The following is a 25,421-nucleotide window of genomic DNA, read 5'->3' as shown; positions in this document are numbered from 1 at the left end:
CCAAAACTTTATGCAGTGGCTCTATGGTTACGGAGTTGACTGAATCGCGTATCTATAAACTGTGAAAATTTATTCATAGATGTTTATTTCCATGGTTATGTGCAGTGTAGTTCTATATGAAACTGTTTTGGCAACGGTCCAAAACACGTCGCAGCCGAAATCTTACGATCGAGGCAAAGTAACCGAATGTTAGATTCAAGGACAAACACCGGGTATTAAACATTACCTAACCTATGATATGAGTTGAGTAAAATTTGTGCAAGTGCAAATGCAAAATCAGGTCAACCTACCCGGTCTAGTGACAACCTAATGTACGAATGGCGCTCACGGCACTAACTGTCCTAACCGTCCTAACTGACACTGTTGTGTAGACGTGAAGGTGAAAGGGGTGTTACCTACTTAAGTAGATTTAATAAAATTTACTTACACATTGCCTACTTCATGAAGTACTGCTTAGGTTTTATGATAATGGTAGGTTTCACCTTCGCCCCAAGAAACCGAGTTGAAAACAACTCTACTGTACGTGTACGTAAACTTAAAAAAATAAATTGGTAACCCAACTAGTGCTCCGGATATTTTGTCGCCAAAATCCGGTGTATTCCCATATGTCCCCACGTGACCGCGCCGCCATACATACGGTGACGCTGACGGTGACAAATGGGAATGGTTTATATGTAAACACCTATTCCCATCTGTGCCGACTGTGCCCGGCAGCTCCTAAAATACAGGTGCAGGTCCTAAAATACGGCGTTGCGTAAACAAAAAGATTTCACCAAGCCACCAAGATTCGTGATGTAAATATGTAAATATGTCTCAACTTTATCTTGATATCTATATCATTTAAGCTACTAGGCCAAGTTTGGTATCGTTTTCGAATAAATCGGGAATGCCGAATTCATTTATGATATCAAAATGATACCATTCCGAAGTATAAACCCAAAAATTTTGTTTAAAAAAACATACTCTTTTTGAATTCCCCTTCACGCTTAAACCGCTGAATCAATTTAATTTTAAATAAGGGCGAAAAAAACTGTTGATTTTGGACTGTAATTTTATTTAGCGGTACCTAATTGTAATAGTACATTTCGATGCTAGTGCGGAAAGTATGTCATTAGTCCACGAGTACCGAGATATCGAACAGAACGAGTGAAGAATGACATATCCGCACGTGTATCGAACGACGTTTTTTAATACAGTTGTGAAAAAATAAGAAAAACAACAAGTAAGGAATGGAATTCGAAACTTTTTTTATTTTATATTTGTCCTTCTGGATAGGCTAAGACCATAGGCCATACTGCCTCTTCTTCAGTAAGATTAAATTTCATAAGTCAGTTTCAGATATAAAGTCTTCCTTTTTTTTAATCCATAAGTCAAATCCAATAAAAAATGTCTTCAGTATATTTGTCTTCAATCATTTGTTTTTTATATAGTCCAGTCCTTTTTAAATAGTCCACTCCTTTTTATATAGTCAGTATCAGGGTTACCATATCTTGGTTTTTCTCATGTTTATCTCCGTAGAAATTAGAATTTCAAGTTACATCCAGATCATATATAAAATTAAAATATCTCACATAAAAAATCTGTGAGTATTCAAAATTCCTATTCCAACTGTATCTTGATATCTATATCATTAAGGCTACTAGGCCAAGTTTGGTATCTTTTTCGAATAAAAACAGGGATGCCGAATTCATTTACGATATCAAAATGATACCATTACGAAGTATAAACCCAAAAAATATAAAACAAATACTTTTTGAATTCCCCTTCACGCTTAAACCGCTGAATCAATTTAATTTTGAATAAGGGAGAAAGTTGGAGTGTAGTTCTATTTATCGGTATCCAATTGTAAAATATTTTCTCTGGACTACAATCCTCTAGTGTATCCATCTGTCAACTTTACTTTAAGTTCCGCCTCCAGGGGAGAGTGAGAGAAATTAGGGGTGAATTAGCAGTTTACTGACACAGACCGAATTCCACGCGGGCGGAGCCGCGGGCACAGCTAGTTTTAAATAGTATATAATTTGAATATACTTATCCAATTACAATGGTGACACACTCGCATTAAAGACAAATCCAACGACACAATTCCTCAAAATCGGTTCAGGTATTTAATAGCTGGGGAGCTAGGGAACATGAGGATGGGCATTAAGTGCTTGAAAGTCCTTACTTAATTCAGTAACTAACGACAGGGACGCAGCTATACCTACGATAAAGATTCAATTCAATTCAATACAATTTATTTTTCTCATATTAGTTTACGTTCGCTTACACGGAAATTTTAATATTCTATATATTTTGCCCGAGACTTCGTCTGCGTGGACTTAGTAACCCCAGCTAGAGTAAGAATATCGCCTGGAGAAAGTCTTATAGCAATTATTCAATTTGAGCATATTATGCACACAAATTAGCAGACACTTCATTAATTATCTCAATTCCACCCCGCTTTTTACTTTCTTAAGGGATGATTTTCGGGTTAAAAACTATCCTATGTCCTTCTCAGGGACTCAACCTATCTCTATGCCAAATTTCATCTAAATCGATTCAGCGGTTTAAGCGTGAAGAGGGAACACACAGACAGACAGACAGACAGTCAGACAGACAGACAGACAGACTTTCGCATTTATAATACTAGCTTTTGCCCGCGACTTCGTCTGCGTGGACTTAGTAACTGCAGCTAGAGTAAGAATAGCGCCTGGAAAAATTCTTATAGCAATCTAAATTTAAGCATATATTATTATGCATACAAATTAGTAGGCACTTCGTTAATTATCTCAATTCCATCCCGCTTTTTACTTTCTTAAGGGATGGTTTTCGGGATAAAAACTATCCTATGTCCTTCTCAGGGATTCAACCTATCTCTATGCCAAATTTCATCTAAATCGGTTCAGCGGTTTAAGCGTGAAGAGGGAACACACAGACAGAAAGACAGACAGACAGACTTTCGCATTTATAATATTAACTAGCTTTTGCCCGCGACTTCGTCTGCGTGGACTTAGTAACAACAGCTAAAGTAAGTATAGCGCCTGGAAAAATTCTCATAGAAAATTCAATTTGAGCATATTATGCACACAAATTAGCAGGCACTTCATTAATTATCTCAATTCCACCCCGCTATTTACTTTCTTAAGGGATGATTTTCGGGATAAAAACTATCCTATGTCCTTCTCAGGGACTCAACCTATCTCTATGCCAAATTTTATCTAAATCGATTCAGCGGTTTAAGCGCGAAGAGGGAACACACAGACAGAAAGACAGACAGACAGATAGACAGACAGACTTACGCATTTATAATATTAGTATGAATAGTATGGATTAGTATGGATAGCCTTTGCCCGCGACTTCGTCTGCGTGGAATTAGTAATTTGGGTAGCTTATTTTTTAACCAATCAGATATTTATCTGTACTAAAGGTAGGACCTTAAGCCTTAGGAGGACGTTGACGTAAGTATAGGTATATGAAAGGTATCCTGGTAGACACTCCCTATAAGGGGAGGGGAGAGGAGAGGTGAGAGGAGAGGTTGTTGTTAAGTCAAGCCGAGGCGAGGCGAGGCGAGGAGAGAGGAGAGGAGGCGAGAAGAGAAGGGAAGAGAAGAGAAGAGAAAAAAGAGGAGAAGAGAGGATAGGAGCTGAGGAGAGAAGAGAAGAGAAGAGAAGAGAAGAGAAGAGAAGAGAAGAGAAGAGAAGAGAAGAGAAGAGAAGAGAAGAGAAGAGAAGAGAAGAGAAGAGAAGAGAAGAGAAGAGAAGAGAAGAGAAGAGAAGAGAAGAGAAGAGAAGAGAAGAGAAGAGAAGAGAAGAGAAGAGAAGAGAAGAGAAGAGAGAAGAGAAGCGAAGAGAAGAGAAGAGAAGAGAAGAGAAGAGAAGAGAAGAGAAGAGAAGAGAAGAGAAGAGAAGAGAAGAGAAGAGAAGAGAAGAGAAGAGAAGAGGAGATTTTCTACCTCCATACCCAATTTCATGTAAATCGGTTCAGTGCTTATTAATTCCCCATACAAATTTCCACCCCCCTTTTCACCCCCCTAAAGGGCGATTTCTGGAATAAACACTACCCTATGTCCTTCCCCGGGACTCGAACTATCTCTATGTCAAATTTCAACTCAATCGGTTCAGCGGTTTAAGCGTGAAGAGGCAACACACAGACAGACAGACAGACTTCGCATTTATAATATTAGTATGGAATAAGTATAATTTATAATATTAATAAGTATTAAGTATGGATCTATAGTTGTCATAGGACTGTCTCATTTCAAACATATTATACTATCTTTTTAATACAGTTGCTCAAAAAGTGCTACTTTTCGTGGCTGTTTAGCGTGCGGAAAGTTGGTTTTCGCAAACTAGTGCTTTTTACTCAATTTTTTTTTAAATTTTACTTGTTCCAATTCATGACTACTTATTGATGAGTGTTAATATTAGTTTCCTTTAAACGTCGCAATCGACATAAAAACCTACTGTTAATGTAAGAATACGAAAAATATGCATATTTCATATTTTATTACTTACCTCTTCATCATTATAAGCATTACCTATAACACGTTTATTTTTTAATGTTGAAAAACCGTTCTTAATAAGTTGTCTGAATGGAACGGAACGCCTGTCAAAGAAGAGGCATATTTTCTTACTGCATGAATGATTTAAGTTTCCAAAGGCAACATTCGATATTATTTTTATAAATATACGATACACAAATAATCGTAAATAACGATATTTAGGTAATAATAGTACAATGTTTTAATATTTACAATTGCTTCTGTCTTATAGAACATGCATTTGAAAAATAAACTTTAATTGAAGTGGGTTCAATAATAATAACAAAATCTATTCTAGTCGAATAAAAGCTAGAAAAACACCTCTTCATAATGTCAATGTCAATGATGTCACAGAATTAATAATATAAAAGTTTCGAATTCCATTCCTTACTTGTTGCTTTTCTTATTTTTTCGCAACTGTATTAAAAAACGTCGTTCGATACACGTGCGGAAATGTCATTCTTTACTCGTATCTCGGTGCTCGTGAAGTAATGACATACTTTCCGCACTAGCATCGAAATGTACTATTGTCTTACACTAGTACTAGCACCCAATAGAAAAGAATGAATATAGTTTTTTTGTTCTTATTTATTTACTGACAATTTGGTTTGACCTACTATATCTTCTATATATTATACATATATATCCCATCAAGACGAACTAGCTCTGCAAAATGACCCCACAGTCCCCACACATTTTGAGCCACGCTGGGTGGGGCGTAAATATTGCACCACGGCGCTATTTAGTTCGCAAATGGCGGCCCGTTGTCACAGTCGTAGTAAGAAGTATTTAGATTATTTCTTTAAGGAAAAGATATGCCTTACTGTGTGGTTAAATGATGTGCTAGCCGTTCCAACAAACACTGAAAATATTATGGGATTACCTTTCACATATAATTTGGCAATAATAATATTATTTTGATTTCTTTTGCTCATGACAGATTTTATATGGGGATGATGTCATGCAGTTTTAAACATCCTATTATTTTAAATTTGTTAATATGTTGTGGTTGTTTTGATATAGTCCGTTTAATTTAAATTAGTGGTAGTAAATACTAATCGCCGTTGTAGGTGGCGCTTTTTTAATGTGTATATTTTAACATGTCCCTGGCATCTTGGCTCTTGGCTCAGCCCCTTGGCTAAAGGACTGATGTGGCTAATTTTGGTATAGAAATATTTGTGGCAGACCAGTAGTAGGCCTAGCACAAGATTGGCGCGACAGTACCTCAGATGATGATGATGATGATGAGTTAGTGCCTTATATTTTTTAGATAATTCAAGAAAGTACGCAACAATAAGTTTTCCGAGAATGATACTGTTTGCTTTTCTCGTTTCCAGTTCACGAAATGTTCATAGGCAGCAATCAGCAATGTATAATGCTTTCGATTTTTCCGGTCATATACTATCACTTGCAACAGATGCCTTTACTTTGATATCTGGTGGCATTAAATTAACTCCAAAATCGTGTGAATCACTTCATTTCTATTTAATAACTTATGATATGTTCGTGGCAATTACAAACATAAATCACTTAAATTAGCTTAAATGTTGAATAAAAAAGTTTTACTTTTAATTGCCATTTTTTTTTTTCAATGTGGATTCTGTTTTCAGTATTATGCCAATTGAAGAGAAATTGTATTAATATTATAGTTGGTCAAGCAAACCTTGTCAGTAGAAAAACGCGCAAAATTCAAATTTTGTATGGGAAGATAATCCTTCGCGCCTACATTTTTTAAATTTGCCGTCTTCTACTGACAAGATTTGCTTGACCAACTATATTTCAGAACATATTTATGTAAAAAAACATGAATCTTTTTTTATTTCTTTATATTGATATTGCTCGTTTAAAGAAAGGTAAGTATAAGATTTATATTCTTAAGTGCAGTGTACGAAAGACAGCTTCATTCAATCGTGAAATGTTCAAGTAATACTATTGGGTCTCGCATAATACTCTTTTATGCCCAATCGCGCGTTGTTCAGGTGGGTCATTTATAAGCGGGTCTCGCATAATACTCATTTATTTAAAAAGTATCAATCAGATTACTTTTTAGAACTAGTGTAAAAAATCAAACTTTACGCACGATTTGCAGCTACATTAACTAAACTTTTTGAGGAATAGTTTGAATGGGGTTAGCCGGTCGAAATAGTTAGCAGATGGCGCCAGCATAGCTTGCCCTGTCAATCCCTAAGCTCCCTCCACACTCGTGCGCGAATCGCGGCGTGAAGCCGCGAACGCGAGTGTGGAGTCGATGTCGCTGATTAGCGAATTAGACTCCACACTCGCGTTCGCGGGGCGCGCCGCGATTCGCGCACGAGTGTGGAGGGCCCTCTAGAATTGTGTCAAATTTTTGTTTTTTTAATGCCCTGGATGCCAGCTCTTTAAGCCAAATCTCATAGAAAAAGGGGCAAGCTATGATGGCGCCATCTCTGCAAACCTGCTCGTTGATTAGCGAACTAGGCTCCACACTCGCGTTCGCGGCTTCGCGCCGTGATTCGCGCATGAGTGTGGAGGGACCTGGACAAAAATACTATAATTCTCTCTGTTAATGTTTGAAATTGAAATTTAATCTTACCGAAGACGAGGCAGTATTGGCTATGGTCTTAGCCCAATCTTAGCCTGTCCAGAAGGACGAATAAAAAAAAAACATTATTTCTTGATCCCTACCCACTCAGGCCACTCGATCACAATCATACCTGCATCGAAGGTCGAGAAAAGACGAGTATAACTTTGTAATTTTAAGCTGCAATTATTTTCAGGAAACATGCAGGCTCCTCACAATGATAGATGGGAGAGGACGAAGCTGCACCTAATACGGAACTTCCTGGTGAAACCTGGTGAGTGGGTTATCTCGACTTTTTATTTTAGTTATATAAAACATAGACTTTTGGGGGTTTGCTTGTTGACCGCCATCTTGGTGATATCGGGTCGTGATTAATTTCTTTGCTCATTATCGTTGTTTAAAGTGTAATACTGATAGTTTATTGTGCAATAAAGTAATGTGGAAGTGTGCGAAAGATGAAGAATTAATTTTGAAACGAGTTTATCCACCGTTCCGGCGTCAACGCCAAGTAGCCCCACGTGGTTCTTGTAAAGTCCAGCAATCTTGCAAGCAGAGCTAACAAAATCACCGTACACTGTCTAAACTGTCTTGTATTAACCGTACATACAATTTTAGTCGTATTGAAGAAGCTTAAGGCGGAATAGTCCCACTGGACTGAAGCCATAATTTTAAAAGAATGAATGAATGAAAATGATCAAAATGGAATAGAAAATTTTACGTCGCTTTTATCGCAATATAAATTATATGACGTTGGTCCTATATACTTACTATACTCTTTGCGTAGGTCGTCGAAAGGAAAATGGTCAAAAATGCAGGGGACCTAAATATATATGACATTTTTAGGGTTCCGTACCCAAAAGGTAAAAACGGGATCCTATTACTAAGACTCCGCTGTCCGTCTGTCTGTCACCAGGCTGTATCTCATGAACCGTGATACCTAGACAATTAAAATTTTCACAGATGTATTTCTGTTGCCGCTATAACAACAAATACTAAAAAGTACGGAACCCTCGGTGCGCGAGTCCGACTCGCACTTGGCCGGTTTTTAATCGACATCAAGATTTCACAAGCAGAGGTTTTCAATTCGGTTGTAGGTATGTTCTTAAACCGACTTCAAAAAAGGAGGTTATCAATTCAACCGTATTTTTTTTGTATGTATGTTACCTCAGAACTCCGTCATTTATGATTATGAACCGATTTGGAAAACCCAGTTTTGATAAAGGGATCCATTAGGAATCTAGGGAACTTCTCAAATCTTATAGGCTTACATACATGTATATCGGTTTTAGTATTTTCATCAACAAAAACCGAGCACTTTCATTCAAAACAGTACCATTTGATGAAGTGGAACTACTGATGATGACCAGAACGGGACTTTAACAACGCATATTTCAATTTTGGCGATTTAAGTCCTCTTCGTTATATTAAGCACAAGTAAGTTCTCAAGGGTCCATGAGGTCCAACTCCTAATATCTTGATGGCTTCAGATCCAGACCTTGAAACTTACCCGAAGTGCAGAAATATTTAGTGACATGACAGTTTGGCCAGACAGATAAAGAAAAACTAAAAAATAAAATTAATCTTTAAAAATAAGTAAAACCGATTTCAAAGGAATATAATAAAATATTATCTCGTTTTATATGCGCTAGCAAACTGATATGTTTAAAGTCGGTGCCAAGCTAAATAGTTACAATACTGGTTCATTTGTTCTTATCAAACTATACCAGGGTTCGCATTCGGTTTGAGGGCAACTTGACGCTTTTAAGATTTGGCTTGGCACCGACTTCAAACGTCAGTTTGCTAGCGCATATAAAACGAGAATATTTTATTTTATCCCTTTTGAAGTCGGTTTTACTTCTTAAAGATCATTTTTTTAATGTTTGATAGGTACTTTGTTAGCCCCATACATAAATACCTAAGGATCAATTCGTAAATGTCAATTATTATTATTAGTGCCATTTTCAACCAAAAGGGTACTTATTGTCGCTTGTCAGTAAGGCGCTATTTCCATATAGCTTCAATTAGAAATCAACCTTATCAACAAGCGACAATGTGGCACCTTTTGGTTGAAAACGTCACAATTATTTTTTCATTTCTCATGCTCTGAAAGAGGGTCATTGTTGTTCTAAAAGGTGTGCAGAAAATGATACGCGTCTGCACTAGAGCATTTTACGTTCGAAGTACGATTTTTTTGATTTTTTTACGATAAGCAATTCAAATTTGAGTTTAAATGGATTTGTTATACAATTTCCATTCTGATATTTGACTCTCCATTCCATAAATAATGATACTTTTGCCTAAATTGCTAACCGAAAGTACCCTTAAGAAATACTATAAAAATGTATACTTGGTCATGTTTTAAAAAAAACACATGCATTTTACTTTCCTCGTATTCGAAATGAAAAGTAGAGTGTTTAACTCGGGTGAAAGGCGTCATTTCAGCCTCGGACTGTTGGCGCTCTCACTGTGTTCGAGCACCAAAATACCTCGGCAGAAATGAGTGCCTTTCATCCCTTGGTTAACAATCTACTATAATTCTTACGTTGCGCCGACTATATTGTTCGATTTGTGAAAGATTGTCCAATATTAAAAGCAACAGTGGACGTTTTTAGGCTTCCGTACCTCAAAAGGAAAAAACGGAACCCTTATACCTAGTCGGCTCATAAGTTCTGTCATATACATAGTATCAAATAAAATCAAAAGTTTAAGTTTATTCCGTATAATTTGTACAGCGTTTGAAAGCTTATAAACTAGAGAATCTAAATGTATAACATTTATTCAAAATGACCGCCATAATTATCTACACAGGCTTGGAAGTCTTCGTGGCCAGTCGTCAATGGATTCACGGACCACTTTCATGTCGATATTGGTCACTGCCGTAGCAAGAGATTTTTTCAGCGAGTCTAGATTTGCATGAGGTTTTGAGCACACCTTTTCCTCTAAATACTGCCATATTTTATAGTCTAAAGGATTAAGATCTGGGCTAGAGGAGGGCCAATCTTCATGCCGTATAAAGTCGATTTTATTGGAGGCGAGCCAGGCTTGTGTAGACTTTGCCTTACGGGCTGGAGCAGAGTCCTGCTGGAAAACCCAATGCTGGTTTAGAAACATCGTATGGGATAGTGGTTTCACAATATTAGTCAACACCGTGTCTTGGTACACTTTGGCACTAGTTTTTACTCCTTTCTCACAAAAATGCATACTAGTGACGCCCGCATAAGAAACTCCCAGCCAAACCATCACAGATGAAGGGTGATGACCTCTTTGAATACGGGGAATGCTATTAGACGCTTCTTTACTATTGCAAGCGTACACTCTATCATTTTGTTTATTACAGTTTTCTTCTATGTCAAAAATTTTCTCGTCCGAAAACAGTATACAATGGTGCTTATTTTTAGCGTACTTCTTCAATAAAGCTTTAGATCTTTTAAGCCTTAAAGCTTTAAGCCGACCATTGAGAAGATGGCCAGTTTTTCGTTTATAAGCACGAAGTCTCAGGTCTTGATTAAGCACTCTTTTCACCGTGTTTTTGCTCAAACCCATCTGGAGGGCCATAACTTTTTGTTTCCTAGCGGGATTTCTGGCAATGTGTGCCCTAATTGCTTGTACAACCGCTGGAGTCCTAGCTGTACGCGGACGACCGCTTCTTTTCTTGTCATTTAAACTAGAGACCTCACTGTATCTTTCTATGGTACGATACACAAATCTTAGAGAGAATTTTAAATTTTCAAGTAGCTTAAAAATTTTAGTCGGCGAGTGACCACAACGATATAGTGCAATTATTGCGGTACGGCTATCTTTAAGCGTCCACTCCATGTTGAAGAAAACAGAAAATTGCAAAATTATACTACTCAAATATTTAATAGATTCGAAATTCAAATGCAGAACGGTTTTTGTTTTAGGAGTTCCAAATTTAAATTTTAAAGGCCAGTGACAGAACTTATGAGCCGACTAGGTATATATTATAGGATTACTTTGTTGTCCATCCGTCTGTCTGTCAAAACCCTTTATCTGGGGAACGCGTTAAAGTTTATCGAGTCAACTTTATCGAGTTGAAATTAAAACCATAAATATGTACTTAGGTCTACAGTCCATTGAAGCTGTGAAAAAATCAAACTTCTAAGTTTACATGAAAAAATCGGCCAAGTGCGAGTCGGACTGGCGCACGAAGGGTTCCGTACCATTACGGAAAAAACAGCAAAAAAATCACGTTTATTGTATGGGAGCCCCATTTAAATATTTATATTATTCTGTTTTTAGTATTTGTTATTATAGCGGCAACAGAAATACATCATCTGTGAAAATTTCAACTGTCTAGCTATCACGGTTCATGAGATACAGCCTGGTGACAGACAGACAGACGGATAATCGGACGGAGACGGACAGTGAAGTCTTAGTAATAGGGTCTCGTTTTTACCCTTTGGGTACGGAACCCTAAAAAAGACACTAAAACTACCTACAGGCAAAGATGATATAATAGGATAGTAAATTTTGTAGCCACTGTAAATTCACTGTCATCTATCGACACACGATTAAAACTTGAAATAAAAATATCAAAAAATATATTTATATATGGATAAATGATTTTTTTAATTTGCTTTAATTATTTTTATATGATTTTGACCCATGTTCTTTCACTGAAATGCGTTAAAATTGTTAAATAACAAACAAAACCGGCCACGCCGTCTATTCGAGAGTAGGCCAAAGGTGGTAATACGTAGTGGCGCCATCTGTTCGAGAATAAAATTAACTTTATTTCCGAGGCACGTTTTTTCCTTAGACTGTATCCATCTAATACGGAGTTACATAGTCTTTGCCTCAGGCGACAGTTCTTTCCACCGTGCTTTCAGGATTTGTTGCTAGACATGTACAGTCGCCGCTCCTGTCCCCTCTCACCTTGCGAGAGGGGAGGGAGAACCTGGCCCTACCCACTAAACCCACTCCGGCGTCTCATCCTACCTCTTTGCCGTTTGCGAGAGCGCCATGGGATGGGATCGAGTACACTCCACCATGAGCATAGGTATATGTGCCATCAAGACGATCTGATGATGGAGATAGGAGATGGCCATAGGAACTCTGTGATAAAGTGATAAAACAACGCAAGCTAATTGTGTTTGCGTTGGTTAGAAATAACTAGATCATACTAGATGAGTAATAAACTGAAATAGATGTCTAAATATATAAAAGAAGAAACTGACTGACTTATATGACACACAGCCCAGACCTTCCAAATTTGGCACGTAGGTTTCTTATAATATCTAGGGGTGCAAGAAGAAAGGATTTTTCAAAATTCACCCCCCAAGGGGGTGAAATGGGGGTCCAAAGTTTGTACGGGGAAACAAGATTAGTTAGATTATTTTATTCGAAACTTCACAGGAGTATTCCTAACGATAAATGAATAAACACGTGTTTCAGGTTTTTCGAAAATTCAATCCCTAAAAGGGGGAAATGTGGTCACAAAGCCTGAAAATCAACAAGGGTATTGTTTCTATGGTTTATCGGGTCGCTGATTACGAAAACAACAACGATTTTAAAATCCAACGTGGCGGACATGAAAAACCATCTCCCCTGTTGGGGTGCAACGGGGTTGAAATGTCTATACTCTGTATCTTTAGGTATTTAAATAAAAGTAAACAAACAATTTGTATATTTTCGGGTAGTTATAACATTTATTAGTTAACCAACCAAAAAATACAAAACCGCTTGGATCTGTAACTGAACGACCTGACTTTAACCTACATTATTTGATCATGAAATGTTTTCAACTACCCTCTACTGGCTTTAGGAGCCATTTGAGGGTAGATTTTGTTTGATTTTGTTTCTTAAGCGTGAAGAGGAGTTTTAAAAAGCATTTTTTATTTTATTTTGTTTTTACTTAGGAATGGTGTCAATGTTGATAACATAAATGAATTCAGCACCCCCGATTTATACGAAAACGATACCAAACCCGGCCTAGCAGCTTTACTGATGTAGCTAATCAAGATAAAAATGAAAGCCTTAAATAAACCTTCAAGAGTATCTCAAAAACTATACAAGATATCAAAAAACTTGACTCAATAAAACTTGTAACAAATTAAATCCGTTTTCATTTTGTATTAGTGGCCATTTCGCTCAGACGCATAGTTTCCGAGATATATTCGAAAAACCGAAAATTTCCTATTTGAAAGTTAAAAAAAGAGTTTTTTTTCGATACTGAGGTATTTTTTTAATATTCCCATATATTTTTTAAGTTTCCAATTTATTGTGATAAATTGCTCATTTTCTATCTATTTAACTATATTTAGTTATAAAATTCAACATGTGTCAACTACCCTATTTAGGCTTATAGCACAATCGGATTAGGACTAACCTCGAAATATCTTCCAAAGTTATGAAATTTGGTATGTTAATTAATGGTCTCTTTTTCATGTCCACATTATTCGACATTTGGGGACCTCCAGGAATCGCAGCCATTTTGGAAAATGTGTACCATCCTGAAGAAATTGGCGTTTTACTTTAAATCTACGTTCACTGTGAAAATATGGTGTAAGGCAACATTAAAGCTTATTAAATTCTACACAAAAAAGTCCTAGATATCTTTGCGGAAAAAATACATCTTGTTATAGAAAATAATTGCTGAATACAGATTTAGCGCAAATACCCTTTCAGGGGATATTCTCTTAAAAGGAAACTTGTAGGAATATGAATTCCACATTTGTCTATACATTTGTAGACGTTAACCCTATATTAACATTTTACTCGACTGCGACTTAAGCAGAAAGTAGGGTTTATGGGTTTAAATACTGAAAATCAGTACACCCTGTAGCTCAGGATACTGGACGGATTTTTTAAAATTACGTATCGGTAGATTCCTCTTGCCCTTCACAACCAGTTTACACTTGTTTTATTAAAGAAATATCAATACAGCCGCCTTGAGAGGACCCCGAATATTAAATCATATTTCTACTTCTAGCGCCTAAACTATTGAGTGGATTTCAATATAATAGACATCAGTAGACCCATAATTGGTACACGAGTGCTATGCAATACTAATTTACTAAAATAAACGGAGGAAAAATGTTTAGGACTAAAAAATGTGATAGCAAAAACAGATTTTAGGTCTTAAATGAGGTTTAAACAATAGTGACCGTAATGAAATTTGATACCTACAATTTCAGGGATCCCTGTTCGCGTGTCATAAAATTGAAGCTTCGGGGACCACTGGGATCAAAAGCCATCTTGAAAAGTATGTCTTTTTTGGTTTTTCTGTGCGGTCACATTTTTAAGTCCTAAACGTTTTTCCTCTATTTATTTTAGTAAATTTGTATTGCATAGCACTATGTACCAATTATGGATCTACTATTGTCTATTTTATTGAGATCCACTCAATAGTGTACGCGCTAGAAGTAAAATATGATTTAATATTCGGCGTCCTCTCAAGGCGGCTGTATTGATTTTTCTTTAATAAAACAAGTGTAAACAGGTTGTGAAGGGCAAGATGAATCTACCGATACGTCATTTTAAAAAATCCGTCCAGTATCCTGAGCTACAGGATGTGCTGATTATCAGTATTTAAACTCATAACCCTACTTTCTGTTTAAGTCGCAGTCGAGTAAAATGTTGATATTGGGGTATAACGTGTACAAATGTATAGACAAAAGTGGAATTCTTATTCCTACAAGTTTCCTATTGAGAGAATATCCCCTGAAAGGGTATAAGCGCTAAATCTGGATTCAGCAATTATTTTCTATAACAAGATGTATTTTTTCCGTAAAGATATCTGGGACTTTTTGTGTAGAATTTAATAAGCTTTAATGTTGCCTTACACCATATTTTCACAGAAAACGTAGATTTAGAGTTAAACGCAAATTTCTCCAGGATGGTAAACCTTTTCTAAGATGGCTGCGATTCCTCGAGGTCCCCAAATGTCAAATAGTGTGGACATGATAAAGAGACCTTTAATTAACATACATACCAAAATTTCATAACTTTTGAAGAGATTTCGAGGTTAGTCCTAATCCGATTGTGCTACTATGTTACCGGGAATTAACGTACGTTGGGTCTTGTGTCTTGAAGGTAAATTTATTTTAAAGTACGTAGTGTAAATTGGACAGTATACAGGAAAATTGCATTTTAAAATTAACTGTATTAAATTATTTTGTTTTTCAGGTGAACATATTAATCATCTTCCAATTCCAACACACATCATACTACACGACACACACACTAGCGGAACTGTTGAAGGAGATGCTGTTGATAAGAGTCACGAAATAAATACTGGAGATAATTTGCGAGAAATTGATAAAGACCATGATAATGAGAATGAGATGAGAGAAGCTCAGGGATCTGGACTTAATGTGCCTAGGCATGGAGAAACGGAGCAGACAAGTCCTGTGCTAGCATGCAAAACAAAGAGAAGTAAGTTAAATTATGATATATCCTTAAGAAAATTAGTTTTACTAAAGTAATCATATTACACACTGTAATTCAGACTTATACACGGGGCGCCTGACTGTAAGCTTTGCGCGCTCTGACATACATATACTCGTATGGCGCCGTTCACACTGTACTACACAGTGTTCTAGATAATGTTCCGTGTCTGACCACTAACCTGGACGCTTCTGGCCTTCGGCCCTACGTGTAGCTCGGCTTGTCTTCTAAACTGACTTCATATTAAGTTGTATATTTCCAGGTGCAGCTAAACTTAAATATGTGTCCTCTGTCTCCACTGTCTCTGTCGAGGAAACGAGCGTAGAAGAACAACATAATTCAAAGTCGCATAAAAGAAGATCAAATTCAAGTAATGACGCAGCGTCGAGAAAAAAGAAGAAAGATGCAGGCACCCAAATTACTGCAGATGAAAAACGAAATTTGGAGAATGCTAGGCGGATATATCTCCGCTCACCGCTCGTCTTTAGATTGTGTAGGTGTTCGGACCATGTTTGTCTGTGATTCTTTTTCTATTAACCATGCGTAGTATGCAGCCTACACATCAAAAAACTATTTTTTTGCATAATTAGGTAAAATTGATAATACCTGTATAATTATTTTTTAATCGTAAATTATTTGATTTTAAGATGTTTTATACAAAGGCCGTGCCAGGATAAGCTAAGTGAATCTGCCCCCAACGAGTTTTGTCTTGTTTTTTTTTGATGATGTGGCTTTCTATTAATAAGAAGTATGCAAAATTTCAGAAAAAAAAACGAAATATGATTTATCTTTAATTTTTTTTCTACCAAGCCGATTTTGACGTGCGTGACGTAAGTTGTGCGTATAGTAATGACAATTATATGACATATAATTTTCATTACTATACGCACAACATACGTGACACACGTCAAAATAGGCTGGCTAGAAAAAAAATATAGAAGAAAAAATCCTATTTCGTTTTTTTTTTTTACAAAAAACTGTTTAGTTTTGGGGTCTGAAATTTTGCATACTTGTTACTAATAGAAAGCCACAGTGCCACAGCCACAGCATCAAAAAAATTACAAGCCAAAACTCGCTGGGGGCAGGTTCACTTAGCTTATCCTGGCACGGCCTTTGCGCAGTATTTTAGTTTAAATAAATTACATTTGTTTTAATAGGTCAGGAACTGAATGCCCAAAAAAGGTATAGGTACTTTCTTATTGCTTGACCTATTAAGACGAAATGACGGAAAATATGGATAATTTGGAAAAGTTATCCATAGTCATATTTTTTTTAAATTCAGATTTAGTTCTTGTCTTGATTATGTAACCAAAAACTGGTAGATAGGTACTGAATATTTTTATTGTACTTTAAATCAGTTATTGAATATTTTTCTTGTTTTTTTTTATGTTTTGCTATTTTTGTTATTAATCGCTGTAATTATTTTTTAATTAAATATATTACCAATTATGCAGTGTTATATTTCTTTACTAAATATACAGGATGAAATTTCTAAATGGGTCAGTGAGGGCAGCTACCAGATCCCGTGCTGCTACGCGGAAACATTCATTGTCGCAGTAAAAAAACAGAAGTAGGTACAATAAGCTTAAATTACAGCAGTATTATACAAGTACATAGTACATACATATACAAGTAGGAACAAACTACCCTCGATTTTCTTTTTCTCGGTCTTAGAAGACCTTCCCTCGATTTCAAATTAATGAAGATTGCCGTTTACAGATTTTGGAAATAACATACAGGATGCGAGAAAGGTCATTTTTGACAAACTTTTTTTAAATGTCAATATATCCCATTCTTATCCAGGATCAACAGCTTGTATGGGACAAAAAAAATAAACGGCTAGAAAAGCCACAAATCGAGGAAAACTTTTCCCATACAATTTGTATGAAAATGAAAACTTTTATTTTTCACATGCTATTTTTTATGCCAATCGATTCCATTCCTATCCAGTATCAATATATAGATTCCTAGGGATCAACTTACGGTAATGTATAAAATACATTTACTATAAAGAAAACGTCAAATTTTATTCGCAGTTTTCTATCTCGCCAGTTTATTTATTTTTTGGTCGCATGCAAGCTTTTGATCCTGGATAGGAATAGGATCGATTGGCATAAAAAAAAAGTTTGTCATAAATGACCTTTTTCTCGCACCCTGTATGTTTTTTTTTAATCTGTAGCTGTTTAGGCTGTAGGGCGTGTCATATGAGGTGTGGTTGAATTCGTCGGAATTATGGTAGTAACAAAGGCTATAGGTATACATTTTGAAAATGGCGCCCGCTAATGAAAAAAAGGAAGGGGGGATTGCTTTTCTTTCTTACTATAGCAATATGGGTACCTACCAAATGAAAGCTAGTGAAAAAACCATTTTCACTTCTCATGCTCGTAAAGTTCTCCTTTGTGCTAGATGTAGGCTGCACAAAATGCTACATAACATATTCTAATCTATGCCTCTGTTGACGGTGGTCCAAAAGACTAAAGATCAGCTGTCAGTCATTGAAGTGACAATTGACATTTGACATTTCGAACTATGGAAAAGACCACCATCTACACTAGCGCCCCTAGCGGCGAATTCATACGCGTTAGCCCTCATTTGTTGCTGTTTTACGATTGTTATTTTTAATAATGTCGTCGAGTAAGGAGGAAATTACAGTTTCGCCTAATACTTTAATGGAAAGGAAAGCAAAAAATGTTATTGAGCAGTTATTGCCGCAGAAATCCAAACAAAAATATCTTACTGTATACGAAAATTTCATGAGTTGGAGAGCCGAAAAACTAGTCGATACTTCCTCGGAAGGTGTTTTCTTAACATATTTCGACGAATTGTCCAAGAAATTGAAGCCGCCTACATTATGGAGTGTGTACTCTATGCTTAAGAGTACGTTGCAGGTGAGAAACGACGTGAATATAAAACCCTATATGAAACTTAGGTACATGTTTTTTGAAAAGACTTACTAATGGGCACAAAACCAAAAAATCAAAGGTTCTCACGGCAAACCATGTAGAAACATTCTTAAACACCGCTCCCGATGCTCAATATTTGGTACAAAAGTACGTAATATTAATTTCCGTTTATTCAACATCTCATACTTTGCCTATCGAAATTCAAAAAGTAATTTTTAGTTAAAAGTTTGCAACGTTGTAACAATTACTGTTTTTATTGTAGGTAGAGCTCATATTTGGAATTAGCGGTGCGAGTCGAGGCATAGAACTGGCTAATATTACCGTCGACGATGTCAAGTTGGACACGCAATTACAAGCTTGCCCAATACAAAAACCAACCAAGAGCGTACATTTGTCGTAAAAGGAGAATATCTTAATATAGTTAAAAAGTACCAAGACTTACGTCCACAAAATGTTACAACAAACAGATTCTTTCTTAATTACAAAAACGGCAAATGTACACGACAAGTCATAGGACGGAACAAATTTGCAACATTTCCAAAGCAAATCGCAGTTTTCTTGAATTTAGAAAATCCGGAACGTTACACAGGGCACTGCTTTCGGAGAACTTCCGCTACCCTCTTAGCCGATTCCGGAGCAAACTTGACGACTTTAAAGAGATGGCGGCTGGAAATCGGACCAGGTTGCAGAAGGATACATAGAAGAATACTGTTGACAAATTAAATCTAGACCTCTTACATATCCAGCGATGGTCTGAGAAGTTCGGTCTGTTTGTTAATCCGTCTAAGTGTCAGGCCATTGTCATAGGTAGCGAACGCCAGCTCGCGAAAATAGATTCTACACCCCCCGTATATTTTAATGGCACTCCGATTCCTTACAGCCAGAGTGTAAAAGACCTAGGCGTCTATTTAGACAGCACCCTGAGTTGGAAGATACAGGTAGCTGAAATTTGCCGAAAAGTCACTGGATCTCTACATGCCCTTAACAGACTTAAACACTTTTTACCCGTTAAAACAAAAATATTATTAGCACAGACATTAATCCTACCCATAATTGACTACGGTGATGTGTGTTATCCAGACTTAAATGAAGAGCTCTTGAACAAGTTAGATCGTTTACTAAATAACTGCATTCGTTTCATTTTCTGTCTTCGTAAATACGACCATGTCTCCTCTTTCCGCTCTAAACTCGGCTGGTTTCCTATACGTGTTCGTCGAAATATTCGCATGCTTTGCACCCTCTTTTCTGTTATTAATGATCCCCAATCTCCCGAATATCTCAAATCTTTCTTCAACTACTATGGTGTTTCTCGTGTCCGTCAACTTCGCTCTACTGGCAACCTTTCTTTGTCCATACCATCTCACCGAACAGGTTTCATGTCCTATTCTTTCTCTATTCAGGCAGCTCGCCTTTGGAATAGTCTCCCTGTTAAAATTAGACAGTGTCCGAATAGATTTGCATTTAAAAAATCCTTACGTGAGTACTTTGCTGGCAGAACGATTAATTCCTAGTGTTTCTGTTTTGAAAGTTTCATCTGATATCTTATGTATTTGTATGTATGTATATTGTATGTATTTATATGAATATTATATATACAGATATATGTATGTATGTCTATGCCTATCCATTATTTAACTATACTTGTATATATGTAATCACTATGTTGCACCGCCTACAAATTATCTGCTTTGCCCGAAGGTTGACTGGTAGAGAATGCCTCATAGCATTAAGTCCGCCTTTTGTACGATTGTATTTTCTTTTGTGCAATAAAGATTAAATAAATAAATAAATAAGATTCCATTGGAAATAAAAGATTTCCGACAGTATTACAGAAGCCATCAATTTAGTTCCAAATTGACCAGGTCCATCTAGTAGTAACTGTAATTTTGAACCAAACAATCAACTTCTGAATGAAGACCCAGAGAGGCCGGAGGCATCACGATTGCCCAATATACCATCGTCATCACAAATCCAAACAAACACTGTTAATATGCCCGATAAGACCATTACATTAAATATATCTATAGGTAATAGTTCAAATTTCACATTAAAATTTAATATACTTTTTCATACGTTGAAACAAGTTTAAATAATTTAAAACATGGGAATCAATTAATTGAGTGGATATAAACTTACCTATTATTATTATTCAATTAAAAGTAAAACTAAAAGTAACTAAGAATAACAACTTATAAATAAAAAAATAAAAAAAAACTAAACTACTCTTAATTAAAAAACATCTAAATAAGGCCCCCGCGGCATTGTGCCAAAGATGCTGGCAGCATTCCCTCGCTGAATGGCAATAATTATGCGCTGCGAGAGAAACCCGCCAGCTCTCTGGTCACCGGTTGCGTCGACGAGCTTTTTGCTAAGTTCTTTAAAAAGAACTTTTGCGCTTGGACCCCACGGCCCCAGTGTCTCGACACCAAAAGCCACAAAGTGGTATTGTGGGCCGAGACCTCGGTACTTTGCGAACTTTTTGCCTTCAGCCGCCTCGGCAGCCGCCCCAGCCCTGAACGAAGTTCTTGGTAGATGGGACGGAGCTAGTGTATCGACGCATGTGGCGTCCCAGACCAGCACCCGTCCCATCTTCCACGGGACCAGGGTCATACCGTCCGGTCTCTTGCCGTCGTCCCTCAAAACGCCGTTTGGTTCAAGGATAGTCGGCGCGTTGACGGTGGCAAGAGAACGGCGGATGATATCGTTCAGGGCAGCGTGCCTGGAGAGGCGACCAGCGCTTAATTGACAAGAAAGGCCGTGGTGTCCAAGCACATCGACGGTTGCGCCGCAGGGGCATCTGTGGGGGGCGCAGACCTTTACCCCTAATCTAAGACTTACGGCTAAACGTAAAGTCTAGATATGTACCAGTGGGGGGGAGGGATAGGCATGCAGCCACTGGCCGGATTCTTGTTCTGCAACTGCGAGAAGCCGTGCGCGTGCAGGGCCGTCAGAGCTGGAAAGTAGTTCCTCATACTTAATTTTGCACAACGTGTCGTCCCAGCAACGTTGAACGTTTAATTTTAAGGGTAAATTTTGACCCGGACAAGCCGTCAGACAGGCGTAAATTTAATTAAATGTATTTATTTGTTTGCCATTGTTTTATTTTACTCACAATCGAAGTGAAAAGCAATGTTGTTAACTCAGGCACAAACGCCTATTTTTATCCTCGGCTATATTGATAGCTGAAAAATGAAAATGAAAATGAAAAAATGAAAAATGAAAAATTGTTTCTTTCGTTTAAGAATTACTTATACAGGTAAGTGTTGGTGCCTCTTTTTAAGTAAGAAAATACCTGTGTTGAGAGGCACCGCTCTTCCTTAAAATTGGTACCTAATAAATGGTTTTAAAATATAAATATAAATTTAAAGAAATAAATATGAACACAATATCAGAGAATAACAAAAGTAATTACTTATAGCTTAATTTAACCTAATGAGAAGATGGACTTGCAAGTCCATATGAGTGTGCGTGTGTGTCTGTGTGTGTGTAATGTGTGTGTGTGCGTGTGTGTGTGCGTGTGTGTGTGTATGTGTTTAGGTTCCTAAAACATTTTGAATTAAGTTTTCTGTATCATAATTATCATAATTATGTATCATAATTTTACCGTAATCTTAGTACGGCATCTTTTGACATAATAATTCTAACGGAGACGTGGCTGGTGGACGGTGTGTTGGACTCGGAATTGTTCGACGACCGGTATGTGGTCTGGCGGCGGGACCGGGATCTCGCCCTGACCGGTCAAAGCCGCGGGGGCGGTGTGCTCATCGCCACCCGTCGGGAACTACCTGTGACCCCGCAGCCGACGTTCCAGTCGTCTGCTGAGGATTTGTGGGTTACACTTTCGCTTAAGGACACCTCCAATAGGTTAGTAAAAGTTCATTTGTGCGTACTATATTTGTGTAATCAAAATAATGGTAACTCATTTTCACAACAATTAGCTAACTTCTTAAATAAATTAAGTGAGTTGATGTTACATCGTCCAGATGACAAGTTTATAATAATTGGTGATTTTAATATGAGCGGTATCCGGTGGATAGGTCGAGACTCGGTGATGGTTCCGTCTTCCTATGCTAGTAATGATGAATGTAGCCTAATCGATGAAATTCATACTCTGAATCTAAATCAATATAACGGTATTTTAAACCGGTTTGGTAAGTTACTGGACTTAGTATTATCTAATGATTTTGTACGCGTTAGTAGTTGTGATGTACCCCTAGTTCCTATTGACCCGTATCATGACCCCTTAACTATTCGAATTAAGTTAACCACTGTCCTCCCGCTTCATACAGCCCCTCGGGTTAAATATTTTTACAACAAAGGTGACTACACGTCTATTAATAACGAGCTAGCTACCATCAATTGGGAGACTGAGTTTTCCGACCGTACTTTAGACCAGGCTTTGGATTTCTTTTACGTAACTTTTAAGAAACTTAGGGATAAATTTATACCCAGTAAAATAATTAAAAAGGATAACTATCCGGTATGGTATTCCGTTTCCTTGAAGAAAGTAATTAAAGAAAAATACAAATATTTCAGGAAATATAAAATATACAAGAATCTATCAGACTTAATTTCATATAACGTTCTTAGGGAAAGAGTACGTAAATTAGAAGATACATGCTTTACTTCGTATATACACCGGGTAGAAAATAATATTGCCACTAACCCTAAACAATTTTGGTCTTTTGTGAAGTCTCGTTCATCCTCTCAGAGTTTACCCAGCAGCCTTAAGTATGGAAACAGAATATTTAATTCAGGCTTAGATATTTGCAATGCTTTCTCAGATTATTTTTCTACCACCTTCAGAGCCTCAAATAATAATAATACCGATCATTCACCCTATCCCAGGTATGACTCAGTGGCTAGTTTAAATAGCATTGAAATTAATCCGGACGTTGTCTCTAATATACTACTAAAATTAGATCCTTCTAAATCAGCGGGTCCTGATGAGCTACCTGCCCAGTTCCTAATTAACTGTGCTAAGAGCTTGGTGTGTCCCATTGTTTTACTCTTTCGGCGTTCATTCGCCGAGTGCTCAATTCCCTCAATATGGAAGTCGGCTTTTATCACCCCCGTTCACAAAAAGGGTCCGAAGACGGAAATAACTAACTATAGACCAATATCGAAATTATGTATACTTTCAAAAGTGCTAGAAAAAATTGTGTTTCAACAAGTATACGATACTTTTAAACTTTCTTTTAGTGATTATCAGCACGGTTTTTTGCAACGAAGGTCAACTGTATCCAATCTTGTTTTACTTAATGATTATGTCACTGAAGCTATGGATAGTGGGCTTCAGGTTGACGTCATATATACTGACTACAGCAAGTGTTTCGATAGAATTGATCATAGGTTGCTTATATCAAAGTTATATGACATGGGAATACATGGGGATTTACTGAGGTGGTTCTCCTCTTATATCAATAATAGGTCTCAGGCTGTCGTGGTCAACAACTATATATCTGGATGGGTATCAGTCCCAAGCGGCGTCCCGCAAGGGTCACTGCTCGGTCCGTTATTATTCAACATTTTTGTTAACGATATAGGCAAGTGTTTTTTGCACTCTAAACTTCTCTGCTTTGCAGATGACATGAAGATCATTAACGAGATAAAATGCAACCATGACTCAATATTATTGCAGTCCGATCTTGAACGTCTCGATGAGTACTGTGAAGTGAATAAGTTAGAGCTTAATCCCTCAAAGTGCTTTTCAATTTCATTTTCCCGTCAACGCAATGTAACCTCCACATCATATACAATAAAGGGTCACCCGCTTGAGAAAGTAACTTATATGAAGGATTTGGGTATTATTCACGATTCTAAACTTATATTTGACAAGCACATAGATAGTATTATTAGTGGAGCACTAAAAGCGCTAGGCTTTATAATGAGAAATTCTATATACTTCACCCAAGCTAAAACCCTGAAAGTGCTTTATTGCGCATATGTGCGGAGTAAACTGGAGTACGCGTCACAGGTCTGGAACCCCTGCTATAATACTTACGTTGACCGAATCGAACGCGTTCAAAAAAAAATTATAAAATATTTATGCTTTAAACTGAAATATCCCTATAGCTCATCTAATTATTTAAGTATTTGTAAGAAACACCATCTAGTCCCATTGCAAAAAAGACGTGACATATCTGATATTACCTTTCTCCTGAACATCACCAGTGGTGTAACTGACTGTTCCGAGCTACTTAGTAAACTTTCTTTTATTACCCCCTATCGCTCTAAAAGGTACCATCCCCCAATATCTGTTAAGACTGCATCCTCCAAATATAGACAGAATAGCTTCCTGGTTCGCGCGAGTCGAAGGCTAAATGAGCTATCGAAAGAACTTGATATCGATATATTCAACTGTAAAGTTCCTAATGTGAGGCATAGTTTGGTTGAGCGGTGTTTTATGTGAGCGACATTTCTATTAATGTAATGTTACTCGTAGATGTAATCTTTTTTTCTTTTTTTTTTTTTGTTTCGTTTTCATTACGCGATGAAATGCATGGAATTTATCAACTTAGTGTATTGGCGCCTTGTCACTAAATATGTATTCTTCATTTGAATCTGATCAATTTTACTTTAGAGTGTTTTTTATCTGGAACTATGTGACCTCTGTTGTTATTGAATAAGTATACCTATAAGTAGAAGCCCCTAGAGGGGCTAATGAACTAAGTGTTCAAAACTTAGGATTATTGTAAGGCTTCCATCGCCATTAATTTTCAATTTGGTATGTTTTTTATTTTATGTTATTTTTTCTCTCTTTTTTGTACGCATGTGTGTGTGCGTAAGTGTTAGCATTAGTTTAAAATTGAATATTTTGTTACTACCTGTGAGTTCCTGTAATTGGCTTCCTGTTTTAATCTTGTTGTTTATTGTAAGTGTATAGCTGTTGGTTCTCCTTAACATAAATAAATAAATAAATAAATAAATAAATAAATAAATAATAACTTACATTTAAGCCAGTCTGTTATATTTTTTTACATTCATCAAATGGTAAGTGATATATATTTAAGTGCTTATGTATGAC

The 25,421-nt window shown here is 36.9% G+C and overlaps 1 protein-coding gene across 1 annotated transcript; it reads left to right on the top strand.

The window, feature by feature from the left end:
* Positions 1-7,190: 7,190 nt before the first annotated feature.
* LOC134754703 (uncharacterized) lies at positions 7,191-16,459 on the top strand. Its single transcript, XM_063691039.1, has 3 exons — positions 7,191-7,356; positions 15,231-15,479; positions 15,754-16,459. Exons 1-3 carry the CDS (start codon positions 7,284-7,286, stop codon positions 16,011-16,013), a joined length of 582 nt encoding a protein of 193 aa, XP_063547109.1. The 5' UTR covers positions 7,191-7,283; the 3' UTR covers positions 16,014-16,459.
* Positions 16,460-25,421: the final 8,962 nt, after the last annotated feature.

This window comes from Cydia strobilella, chromosome Z (assembly GCF_947568885.1).
Source record: "Cydia strobilella chromosome Z, ilCydStro3.1, whole genome shotgun sequence".
Lineage (NCBI taxonomy): Eukaryota > Metazoa > Arthropoda > Insecta > Lepidoptera > Tortricidae > Cydia > Cydia strobilella.
The sequence above is the reverse complement of the archived record's forward strand: the minus strand, read 5'-3'. Positions and strand labels throughout refer to the sequence as shown.